Source organism: Ostrea edulis, chromosome 7 (genome assembly GCF_947568905.1).
Source record: "Ostrea edulis chromosome 7, xbOstEdul1.1, whole genome shotgun sequence".
NCBI classification, from domain to species: domain Eukaryota; kingdom Metazoa; phylum Mollusca; class Bivalvia; order Ostreida; family Ostreidae; genus Ostrea; species Ostrea edulis.
Genome location: NC_079170.1, coordinates 79,563,196 through 79,576,653, shown reverse-complemented (window position 1 = coordinate 79,576,653; position 13,458 = coordinate 79,563,196). Strand labels below are relative to the sequence as shown.

The window sequence follows — 13,458 nt, the reverse complement described above, 5'->3', positions numbered from 1 at the left end:
CAAATAGGATATTTACTGTCATTCATGTTCATTATGGCACATTTCCTGGTATGGGACATTGTATTCCATATCAAGTTTAAATATGTGAGTTAAAATCCTATGGGAGAAATTAAATTGTTTTCTCCCATGGGATTTTAGTGGGAGTGAAAATCCCACCAAAATCCCATGGGTTTTTTTGATTTCAGGTGAAATATCTTAACACCTACAATAGTTACAAATGTAAATGTTGGTACATGTTTTGTGAACATAAAATCCCATCTTTTTTGTAAAGGGTTTATGTGTATCCTTAATAAAAGGGTTGGCGAAACTCCGGACTTTTGTCGTGTCCAGAGTTAAATGTCGCACTATTAAATGCTTAAAATTATGACCCCCCCCCCCCCCCCCCTGTGTTAATGCTGATGAATTATTATTGGAATTAACCCAGATTTTGTTGGTCTTTAAGCACTGGAAGTCTCTTAAATCTTAAAAATCAGCACAACTCAATTTGAACTGTTCATTTAAAAAAAAAATAAATGTTCTAATTGCTTTGTGTTAAAATCGGAAAAAGAATTCATATCTCATGTGAAATCTTGGTTACACCGCCGTACCTTGTTGCGTAAATAAACAACCGAGGATTTGAAATATGCCAAACATTTTAACGAGAGATAATCGACTGTGCTCTTTAACTAAAATATTGTTATGTTTCAAAAAGATTTGCAACTTTGACGTACCATTAGTAATGTCGACAGTAATTGTGGAGGTTGAGAAACACTCAGCAGTTTGTATAAATCCCAATTTATACCTGGGACCCAGATTTGTTAATTAATTAAAGAGAACACTAAAGCTAAACATTATTTGAATGGAAAGGGAAAAGAATGGTGGTACTGAGATATAATACTGTGTACACAAACGACAATTAAACGTCGATTAAATGATCAAGGAGGAATGCTACACCAGAGAAATTTGATACGGATGAAAAGTGGAGGATATGTACAACAATATTTGAAACTGAAAACCTTCTTTACTTTATTTAGTCAAAATTGCAGTTTTAGTAGAAAGGAATGTCAAAAAATTGAAACCCCTGCTGGACTCGAACCCACGATCAACAGTTCAGTAGTCAACAGCTAAACTACTGAGCTACTGATCAGCTAAGCTATGGATTTTGAAATGAATAGACAAACATTGCTGATATTTTAATTCATGTTTTAAGAGGAAGACAGCCATTATGACGAAGTAGAGTACCTCCTCAAAACGTCAATCAACTCGACATATGCATCAAACAATTTGATAAAGGGTTCGTGTTTTTTTTTTTTTTGGTTTTTTTTCTAAAGCTTGTAGGTTTAGAAAAACCATTGGAGTGTTTATTATCATAGGAATAATTGTACTGGAAACATTGAACATAATGGACGCACGTAATACAACTAGCCCACGAACGGAGCTCATACTCACGACCTTCTGGCTACGAAGCGAACGTTCCACCACTGAGCTACCGCGATCGAGTTTTCGTACGTGCATTGTAGACACTTAAGGAGGTATACTACACCAGATAAATTTGATATTGATGAAAAGTGGAGGATATGTACAACACTATTTTGAAATTGAAAACTTTCAAATTTATTTAGTCAAAAGATGCAGTTTTAGTTGAAAGCAATTTGGAGAAAAATTATAAACCCTTGCTGGACTCGAACATGCGATCTACAGTTCAGCCATCGACGTGTTAACCTACTGAGCTAATCAGCTAGGCGAGAGATATTTTTAAATGAATAGACAATTATTGCTGATATTTATATTTTCATCCATGTTTGAAAAGGAAGTCAGCCATTATGACGATGTAGAGTACCTCCTTAACATAGTCCAAAAAGAACCAATGAACATAAGACTCTAAGTGTTCCATCGGGATAAACATGGGATGTCGTTCCACATCACTGGTTCAACTAGCATAACATGTTGTATCCAAAGTCTAAGGCAAATTCATTAACATTCACACTTCACAGGATATAAGATGAGTAAACTACAACATTTTGTGAAAATCTCTGCTGATATATTTCATATAAGGTTTACTCATGTACACATGTTGCTTTAAAAAACCCATTCCATATTGGTTTTCTGATTGCTTCTGTTCAGACAAATAGTCACATTCATTCATCAGAAATAGAAGCAGTCTGGTGTCCCCGTGGGAACAGACTGTTTTAATGTGTCGAGATACGTGTGCACATCACTTACCGAACAACATTTGGTTTCCCTTGCGGACAATGCCGAAAGTTTCCCCTTTAAATTCGACGAGGGCATGTCCAACGATTAATAGAAAAAATCCCCCATGACTATGATAACAAGATGCAAGGTGGAATTTAAGTTGAATATAAGTCTGTTTTGATCGGTACACGAATCATTATGCATTGTAATTACTGAAACAAGTCTGTTTGCTTCTTATTTTACATGAACTATCACGTGATAAAATCAAGACCCACCGAATACAGGTATAGATAGTGCGGTGGTGGAAGAATTCAGTGGCTGTATTACTCAAGTGACCACTTATTCGAGTACATATATTTAGGAAAAAATGTCGAGGGGAATTGACAATGACCAATGATCGTGATTGGTCAATTATTGCATGTAGTCGCTGGGACACGATTAGACAGTATTTCGATTTTGTAATTTATATTTGATACAAGTACACGTGTAGAGACTTGGAACTAGTTCTAGTGTTGTAAATTCATTAATAAGTTCCATCGTACACATTGAAGCAAGACATTGTAATTAATATGCAATTTCAAAAACGAACACTTGATACTCATAGATTGTTCCTTTGAATTATTAATTTCTATAACTTTCCGTACTGTGTTTTAAGTGTAAAAATATCATTGCTTATTTTCGATATACCTTTTTAAAAAATTAAAATTAAATTTTAGTTACATAAAGTTCAAGCCACTGTAAATCAATAACAAGCTCTATGATCTCTTGATTTTATTTTCGTAATTCCCCTTCGGTGTAGAAATTGAAAATATACTTTAAAAAAAAATTGACAATATTGCAAAACTCATGTTTAAACGTCCTTAAGCTATTTACAAAAAATGTTTTGTTCTTGAAATTAATAGTGACGCGCAGTTCCGCGAGCAAGATCATTATGTATCAGATATTAGATACATGCAACAGGACTTCGTGTATTTAAGCGTGATTAATATTTCAAATGACAAACGAGATGAGGATCGCGAGCTGTGTGTTAGCGTCCCTAGCAGGACTTCAACTCTGCCACGGCTTCGTATTACCCACCCACAATGTCCGGAGAACGGAGTCGGGATCAGTGAGGGGGATCATTACTACCCAGGGACAGTCCTATCTGGGCATTCCTTATGGAAAGGCCAGCAGGTTTATGATTTTTATTCTTTAAACTTCTAAATCTTACTAAATGTTTGGAATTTCTTAAAAAATAATGGCAGTATTATTGAGTTTTAGGAAGTAATAGTAATTTTTGATTGCTTTTGATTCTATGAATTTTCAAATGATTTCCAGTTTCTGATGCTAGATGTTGATTTCGCCTCTTTTCCATTCTGTGTTTTACCTGTTTGTGGACCCAAATGTTGAGAATTGACTTTTAAAACAATGTCAACCATACCTTAGTAAATTTGAATGAAGTACTTTCTGCATCGGGAAATGTTGAAAATACAATTATTTTCTAATGTATACCGAGGTAAAGACCAAAGTTATTTAAATATAAAGAGAATACAGTACATATGTATACACTAAGTCTTGATTTTCTAACATATTCACGAATATCACTATTGCGCTATTTTAGCGCTATGTTATATTAGCGCTAGAAGCGTTGCTCTACAATATTATAGGGTTATTGAACATATATTGGTGAATATTGGCACGAGTTGGCTGTAAAAATGCACGAGCTTGCGAGTGCATTTTGACAACCAACGAGTGACAATTTTCATCAATAACCCTTTTATTTTATAGCTAAAGTATTTAGTTGTTAAATTATATCCCCTTTCACTTACAATACTCCAAAAGAGACGAGGATTCATCAATATTGGCATCTAAGGTGAAAGTGCACACTATCAGCTTGCATTTCTTAACTGTTCAATATTAAACATGTCATTGATGCATGAAGCAAACTGATTTTGTGAATGGGGGACATCAAAATTTATGTAGAGTAAAACATTTTGTTTAAGTAAATAAAATGAATATCAAATACCGGCTCTGTCAGATTCGGAGGACCGTAGCCTGGTGCCCTGACCTTCCCATAATGCTCCGCACATTGCGGAGCATTATGGGAAGGCCAGGACACCAGGCTACGGAGGACCGTCGTCTGCCATTTTGGCTTGTTTACGTCGTAACGGTCAAGTCAATATTGATCGCTCATACTCGGAATGTTTCGGTCGCACACAATTTACGCAATGCAAAGTTAGCGTTCAATAAATTCTCAGGATATTGAACGCTAGCATTCTCTAGATTTTACGCAGATTAGCTATATAATAAAATGTCGTTATCAGTGTTGCGCTGTAGTATCGGTATCAGTGTTGCGTTGTTTTAGCGCTATCAGTGTTGCACCATGTTGTAGCTAGCACCGTATGCTGTGCTATATTAGCGTTATCAGTGTTGAATGTGCTCTGTTAGCGCTATGTGTGTTGCACTATACTAATGTTGCGTTATCTTACCGCTATCAGAGTGTTGCGGTGTATTAGCGCTGTAAGTGTTGCGATATGTTAGCACTATCGATGTTGCGTTATGCTAGCGTAATGAGTATTGTGCTATCTTATTGCTATCAATGTTGTGCTATAGCAGCAATATCAATGTTGCGCTGCACATTGGCCATCCACGCTTTGACGTCCCACAAGTATTTAAGTTTGCATGCGACGTGATCATGGACATTCCAAAACTAGGATGATAAACAAAGTAATAGGCTGGTAGCTTGATTGCTTTTTAATCCGATTGAGTTTTGTATGATGCATAGAATCTATGACTTACATTTGCTCGATGAAAACACTTGTATTGTTATTCCCTTGGTGATTAAGAAGTACATTTCATTTTTGAAAATACCTGAAGGTATGAGCGCTTAACAGTGACATACAACTGTACCTTTGTTTTGTTTTTAAATTATATTTAAATATTATGTCCATAAGTGTTGGAATTTCCAGCCAGATCGACGTAATTTATTTATTAAGATTCATACGCACATTGGTCACAACCTCATCGCATTCATGAGGAATTGGTAATCATTATAATCAGTAAAGATACATGTATCAAAGGCAGAAACATGGACAATGTAAATGTTATCCAATTACTGCAGCACGTATGTCTTTCCTTTCGAATATCAAAAGGAGATGATGAACATTAGTAACATACTTCTCGTCCTATTTTAAGATCATTGCTCAGTTGTAAAACACGAAATCGACAATATGTGGACCATGGGTTTTAATGCTTTTAACCAAAAAACCAATTTTTTTTTTTTTTTTTTTTTTTTATACAAAATACCATTTGATATATCCTCCACTTTTGATTCACAACATATGGTGTGTTATTCATCCAGAAAATTTCAAATCGCTAGCAGCATGAAATGATTGAAACTGACATATGCATCGGTCGTTAATTCAGACTGAATGTGTCGGTTTCAATCAAACAGCGGTTGACTACTATTTAGTACGAGTGAAACAAACATATTGTTACGTGCACTTGTACACAGAATGATGACACAAATTACGTAATACACATTATAACAAACATATTGTTACGTGTACTTGTACACAGAATGATGACACAAATTACGTAATACACATTACTTAAAACAAAAATATGAAAAGACAGCGTCACTAGGCAGTCTGTCCTAAGGTGTCGGGAATTATTCTGCCCCGTATGTCAAACTATCAGAAACATGTATTAGTAGACATATTGTTGGGACATCACGTAGTCGGAATCTGTTTGGCCTGGCTGCAGGAGACATATTTCGGGTATGGTTACGTGAACACCCTGAGACTGAGTGTGAGAAGTATTTTCGTCACGTGGAGGTACGAACTGGTCATTACGCTATCGTCTGCTGTATCTGGGGTTCATCTTGTAGTGTTGGAGTAGTGGATATTGTTTTGGGATGGAAGCTAACGCTGGGGGATCTTGAACAGGGAATCATTAAGCGACTTAATCGTTCGTTTTGTTTCTTCACTTGCGACAAATACTTTGTAATAATTAGACACATTTATACGGTATAATGTATGACGTAGTTATGAACCCACAAATTCTCGTATGCTCTGCCGACACCTACAACACGGTATCTGTTTTGAGATTTGGTTTTCTTAAAGTCGCATTGGAGGTAAATGATATTTCCTGTATTCAGCTCTACTTCCGGTGGTAGTATGAGAGGGGCCTTTGGGTTATTCGATTGGAAGGTTCGCTCTTTTGTCGGAGATCATGCGAGTGGTGTTTGAGTGTTTGAAAAACTGATCCCTTTGTGACCACATTTTACCGGTAAACAATCCCCTTTGTGACTACATTTTACCGGTAGACAATCCCCTTTGTGACTACATATTACCGGTAGACAATCCTCAGTTTTTGATACGAGTAAAGCCGGACTGTGATGAGAGCAAGCGACAGATAAAAGACTACGTTATTTGATGGATCGAACTGGAGTGTCTCTTTTTCTAATTCCCGAATCATCATTAGGTTGTTTTTTTAAGTTCTTGATTCCATAAGCTGGATCTGTTCACAACCGCAAAAGGACCATCAAGAGGTTGAACCTCGGCTAGTATCAGGGTGATGGCGTCACGTTGTTTCTGGGTGCGTGTATGATCAATATGAAAAAGTGAAGATGATGAACAGAAATCAATCTATTAAATTCCATAAAGGACACAAAATCAAGTTAGAGTAGGGCAAACACGGTCGTGACGATGATCCATCAGTTTGGTGAGCGGACTGCGATCATAGGGTTACTAGAATTTTAGCGTTGAAGTACTGTAAAAGGGGTTATTTGCGCAGGGGGTTAAGTTGGCGTTTTTCCACGTCAAACATTACGCTTGGAGTAAAATATGCGATAATAAAATATTGTTTTTAAATTAAATTGGAATACAAGAAAATATCCTTCTGTAGTATATTTAAATGTTTAAAAATGAAACTAAATTGTGACATAATCATATACATGTACACTGTACATGCGTCACAAATATATTCAAAGTGCATGTTTTCTTTCAATACTGTATATGAATAATTTACTCTTCAAACCAATTTATTATATGTTAATAGTTTGGGTAGTTTTTTTCATAAACAAATTGCACCAATTCAATAAGGAAGAAAAATATTCCATCTACATTTTTCTTAAATCAAAACGTCGATCAAGTTTGTTTGGTGAAATAAAACATTAATTGTGTCCAAGGAATTTTGAAGAGATGTTGATGAACCGCTGTATAGTTGTGATTTACTATATCAGTCTTACTTAGGTCGATCCATTAACAATCAAATGAAAAGAATGAAAGCAATAGTTCAAAATGTATTTCATTTCATCTTTTTTCTTAAGATTAGGGCTCTATTTGTCTTCACAATCAAAATGTGTTTTGGTTACAAACTATGTACATATATCTTTGGAAAATCGCTACGAATCTAAAGCATGTAATACTCAGGGGCGGATCTAGGAATTGGGGTTACAAGGGGCGCCACTTTATGAGGCAGGGGGTCTGGGGACCGCCTTGAGGCTCCCAGTGGGTCCAGGGCGAAGCACTAGTGGGGTACAGGGGGGCGAAGCCCCCGAAAGCTCCGAGATTTTACAGATTTTATAGGCCTTGAAATATGTCTCCTATTTAGACATTTGTACTGTATTCTATCATTTCTAATAAGGTGAAATTAAGAAATTAATAAAATGACGCAAATTTTAAGGGTTTTTGGAACAAAGCAAGAAATCAAAAGATTTTGTCATTTATTTCTCCGGGAGTGGAAGAAATTATAGCTTCTTACATTGTTTAGTGCATTTTCCTGAACAAGATACCACGATTTACCTTCAATTTGAAAATTTTAGGGATACTCTTTTAGAAATATTGCAAATGAAAAAGTGAAAAAGCGAAAATGACAAGCAATGATCAGCTCATAATTCCTATAAAAATACAGCATTAAGAGGAGGGCAAACACGGACCCCTGAATACTCCATAGATGGGATCAGTGCAATATACATTGTAATAAACTATGATTTTTGTTGTTGCTCTTTTAGGATTTTTGATTTGCATTTCTAAACAAATATGCAAGTTAACTAAATTGTTAAAATGAAATACTGATTAACATTCAAGAGAAATTATGAATCAATTGCCGTGTAATTCATAAGTTTCATTCACATCAGAATACTAAGCAGAAACAACAGACCATTTTCAACCTTTCTTACAGATTTTCTCACTCTGTGGCATTCGGCGCGTGGAACGGCATCCGGTCCGCGGAAAAGTATGGTCCACAGTGTTATCAACCGCTGGCATTATGTCAGATATCCCCCGAAAGTTGTAACAAAGAGGTAAACGTTTTTACACACTGGTTAAGCTGTTCTTTATGAACCCCTCAACCACCACCATAATTTATAACACAGACAAAAATATCTCCATATTTTTCATGCATTTCAAATGAAAGACTGTCACTCTCTCCTTATTGTAACAAAGACGCAAAGGAAATTTTCCTTATACATGTATATATGCATGCTGTATGTGTGAAAAAAAAAAACAACTCGGGTATGTAGCAAACAAGTATATATTTCCACACATTTAGTCCAAGGCATTGTGTATAATACACCTCTGATATGTAAAAGTTGAAGGTTTCCACACACACCTTGTCTGATGCAATATAAAAGGTGAAGATAACGAATAGTGATGAATCTCATAACTCCTATAATCAATGCAAGGTGCAATACAAAATAGTAAGTTGAGTATATACAGAGCCCTGGATTTACCTGCGATCAGGTGCCTAGGAGAAGTAAACATCCCTTGTCGACCAGTCACCCACGCCGTGAGGCCTATATCTTGATCAGGTAAACGGAGTTATCCGTAGTAAAAACAGTGTGCCAAGAACGGCCTAACAATCGACATGAAACACGTCAGACAGGATTTGACCCAATGACCCAATCTGTAACAAACAGGTATTAGTATAAGTGTCCACTTATAAACATCCAGATGAAAATGTGACAAATCAACATTGTTGCAACAGAGGTGTTTTGGTTTCCAAACTGAGATGGGCGTTTAGTGTGACAGAGAGAAATGACTGTAGCACAGAGGTAAAATTGTCTTAGGGACTATTAAACACTACGTATGAACGTAAATGGGAATCTATACCTATCTATATATCTGGCATTGTGTCACAAATTACACCTGAGTTTGTTACATACTATATATGAATGTATGTGGGAATCTACACCTGTCTATATATCGGTTACATGTATATGACACATCTGACTGTGTACATTGTATGTGGACATCTTAACTTGTTTGGTGTTTATCTTTAAGTAAATCACAAAGCCATTTTCAGGGGGATGATCCAGGATTTCGTAAATGGGAGAGGTGACAAAGATCGAAATGAGTCAAACGGAATCATCTATAGGTGTCTCAGGGATTTTATCATGTGAAACATTTGGTTTACACTCTAAGTAATATGTTAAATTTTTAGAAGTACCTATGCAGACTTACTAGAATCATCTTTACAATAATAATATGGTCAGAGCGTTCATTTCATTTTCAAACGTTTTTGAGTCGTACTTACGCCCTTACACTGTCTGCATCACATCAAATATGTAAACTAGAATAGACAGTCACTGCTCCTTCACCAAACGCTAGGCAATCTAAAGTGAGTGACGCGAGTGTATTGGATGGTATATCTTAAAAAGAAATATAACGCCAACAAATATGATATGAAGGGAAGACAGATATGTACAATAATATTTTGAAATTGAATCGTTTCATATTTATTTCATTTAGTGAAAAAATCCAGCTTTAGCAGAAGGTAATCTGAACAAAAATTTGCACAAACTTCAGATCAGCAAGGTTTTGTCAACACGTAAATCCACCGAGCTGCCAAATTAAAAGCAATATGCATGTATTTCTGATATTCATATTTTCATTGAAGTTTCGGAAAGACGCCAGTCACTATGATAATGTAGTATTCCTCCTTAAAATCTGATGTCCCGTGTAACCGGTGTGACATGAAAGGTGAAGATAACGAACAGTGATCAATTTCATAACTCTTATAAAGGTGAAGATAACGAACAGTGATCGATCTCATAACTCCTATAAAGGTGAAGACCGGTCACACCCGCCGTGATCCCTATATCCTAATCAGGTAAACGGAGTTATCCGTAGTCAAAATCAGTGTGCCAAGAACGGCCGAACAATCGGTATGTAGTATAATAAAAAATCTCGTACTGCGACGCCCATAAACACCAAGCGTCTATAGATTCGTGGTGCTTCACATAAAGCCTGTGTCATCTTAATACTAGTACACAATTCTCGAAAGGACGCAAAAGAACATAAACGAATTGATGATCAAGGATGTGTCGCTTTAATTCGCTTTACCACCATCCTACATGATAGAATTGATGTCAGAATTCATACATTAATCTGCATCAGACTTTATAAAATTATATGCAGGCACACTGCGAGTACGGTGGTATTCTATGGTCGTGTTTTTGACTAGTACGCCAAATGTGTAATCTAAATGGAGTACTCTTCACTTCGATTATAACTCATCCTTTCAGAGATGTTGTATAATTCAATTTCCATTTTTACAATATACAACAACCTTCAGTATGATATTGATATACTGTAGGTTTTCTGTAGATATAAGCATGCCTGTTGAGTTTATTGTGCGATGAACAGCAACATTGTGGTATTTAACAGAGTATAAGTTGGTGTTGGAATTGAATGGGTATTGTATAATGAATGATATAAAACGAATTACAATGTATTCAGGAGTCCGTGTTTGCCCAACTCTCTATTTTGCATTGCTTATAGGAGTTATGAGATTGATCACTGTTAGTTATCTTATAACATTATCGGAGTGTAATCCAAAAATATGATCGCTGAATATATGATATTTTTGTTAACCAGATGAGCGAGGATTGCTTGACCCTGAATGTTTACACACCAAGAAGAGCTAAATACCCGAGTGGTGATGACTCATGTAACTGGAAACACAAATACCCTGTCTTGGTGTGGATACATGGCGGTTATTATCAGGCGTACTCCGCCGGAAGTCCTTACTACAACGGACTAGATCTTGCATCAGCAGCCGGAATTATTGTTGTCACGTTGAATTATCGCCTTGGTATGGTTTAAGATTGAATGGTCTGTAGTAAAGTGTACATGTATATTTGGTAGAATTATTACAGTTCAAATTTAACGATTTACCTCTTGATAGGTTGTTTACACATTTAACTAGTACGCATATGTTGCTTACTATTTTATTAGGGACTTTCTATTAAGTTAGTTCTGAATCTTTGAAATACAATGACGACATTGACAACCATATAGATCATATATTCTGTGTTGTTCAGTGCTCGATCAAATGTTTATGAGTATTCAATATTCTAGGACCACTTGGATTTTTGAAAATACCTGGAGTAGAGGAAAGCGGTAACTACGGGTTTTATGACCAGCGTCTGGCATTAGAATGGGTTAAAAGAAACATCCATTATTTCGGAGGAAACCCCAAAAAGGTTCGTCTCTCTTTCTTGTTTCCTCTTTAAACTTTGGTAACACGTTTCCTCCATGTCCATGTACTAGAACGAAAATCCTATTATATCGGAAACAAATGTTTGTACACAATATATGTTTGATTTAGAAAGTGACATGATCTATTATTGGAAATTTCCAATAATATACTAGTAGTTCTCTGCATCAATATATACTAAACATCGATTAAATCACTAAGCTATTAATATTTTCAGGTATGTTATTACGCTTTGTTTTTGATTAATGAAAACTCTACCAAAATTATTAGGTAACCTTGGGTGGTGAAAGCGCAGGCGCACATGCTACATTGTTCCATATGATGATGCCAAGATCACAGCCTCTGTTTCAGAGGGCAATATTAATGTCAGCTCCAGGGATTGAAGTTCCAACTTCTGACGATTCAACGAAAACAGCCGTTGCCTTGATGAGCAGTCTAAAATGTGATTTAAAGGACAATGCTATAAAATGTTTGAGGGAAAAGTCAGTCCATGATATTACAGCACTGAGCTTACAGCTACCTGCCCCACAAAATTTCTTACATACTTTTCAGCGGTTTGGCGTTTATATCGACGGTCTGGAGATCACGGAAAGTTTCTTTAACAACTCTAATTCGAAACATAAATTTGGAGACAAGCCCCTACTTATTGGAACGTCTGAATACGAAGCCTTACGTCTGGTATACAATACCCTGAAACAACCCATCCCATTACCTGCCTTTAGTGCAGTAGTGAGCCAATGGCGGCCGGCTATAGTGCAAGAAACGCAACGTTTGTATATGGCCTCGCCTTCTTCCTCCATGGACATACGACCAGAGATTAGTAATTTATTAACAGACGCCCTATTTACATGTCCAGCTCGTTTCCTTGCAGGTCGCATTGCCTCTGAGAGCAACGTTTGGGTATATGTGTTTAACCACCCGAATTTTGACACGTACAATACTCCCTTATCTTGTGATGACCGGGCCTGTCATGTTGACGATTTTCCGTATTTATTTCTCCATCCCAAATTAGTTTCAGGTGTACCAGACAAATATTTTCCTCAGTTATCTAAGTTGATGGTTGAATATTTTGGAAATTTTGTAAAGAGGGCAAACCCCAATTCCCGCAAGATGAGGCCAGTTTGGTTACGTCACAAACGCGAATTGGTCTCTGAAAAAATGAAAGAGAAAAGGAAATGGAAGCTTCCATTGTCTGATGATTTTACCTTAGAGCTGAGATACCCTGACCCTCGAATGATCCAGCATTACAGAAGAGACAGGTGCGACTACTGGGATAAAGTCGGATACAGGAAAGAATGATGGAACTCGCATGTGGAAGGAACAATTTTGTCATGAATGACGATATATTGTATCTACTCAGAAACCAAGTTCTTGAAATAATAAAATCAATACGATTACTAAAACATATTTTCAATTATATATCCGAGTTTTTTTATCTTTCACCTGAGTTACTGAAATGACCTATTGCGATTGATGGATGTCCGTGGTCAACTGTCGTGCATTAAACATTTGAACACAATCGGGATGCTTACTCCTCCTAGGCACCTGATCCCACCTCTGGTGTGTCCAGGGGTCCGTTTGCCCAACTATCTATTTTGTATTGCTTGTAGGAGTTATGAGATTGATCACTGTTCGTTATCGTCACCTTGCATGTAACTGTAGGACCATTTTTCATCAAACACTGTATGGAACACTTTGGAGATATGGGGAAGTGACATTGCATGTTTTGTAGTCGCTTCTCCCCAAAGGTGTCAAGATTGGTTAAAAACCGTAAAAATAATGTATTTATTAAAAATCTTCTTA

The 13,458-nt window shown here is 36.5% G+C and overlaps 1 protein-coding gene across 1 annotated transcript; it reads left to right on the top strand.

Moving 5' to 3' along the window:
- Window positions 1–3,100: 3,100 nt before the first annotated feature.
- LOC125654397 (cAMP-regulated D2 protein-like) lies at window positions 3,101–13,058 on the top strand. The gene is made up of 5 exons (XM_048884357.2): window positions 3,101–3,345; window positions 8,338–8,458; window positions 11,034–11,250; window positions 11,517–11,641; window positions 11,926–13,058. Exons 1-5 carry the CDS (start codon window positions 3,167–3,169, stop codon window positions 12,952–12,954), a joined length of 1,671 nt encoding a protein of 556 aa, XP_048740314.2. The 5' UTR covers window positions 3,101–3,166; the 3' UTR covers window positions 12,955–13,058.
- The last annotated feature ends 400 nt before the right edge of the window (window positions 13,059–13,458 follow it).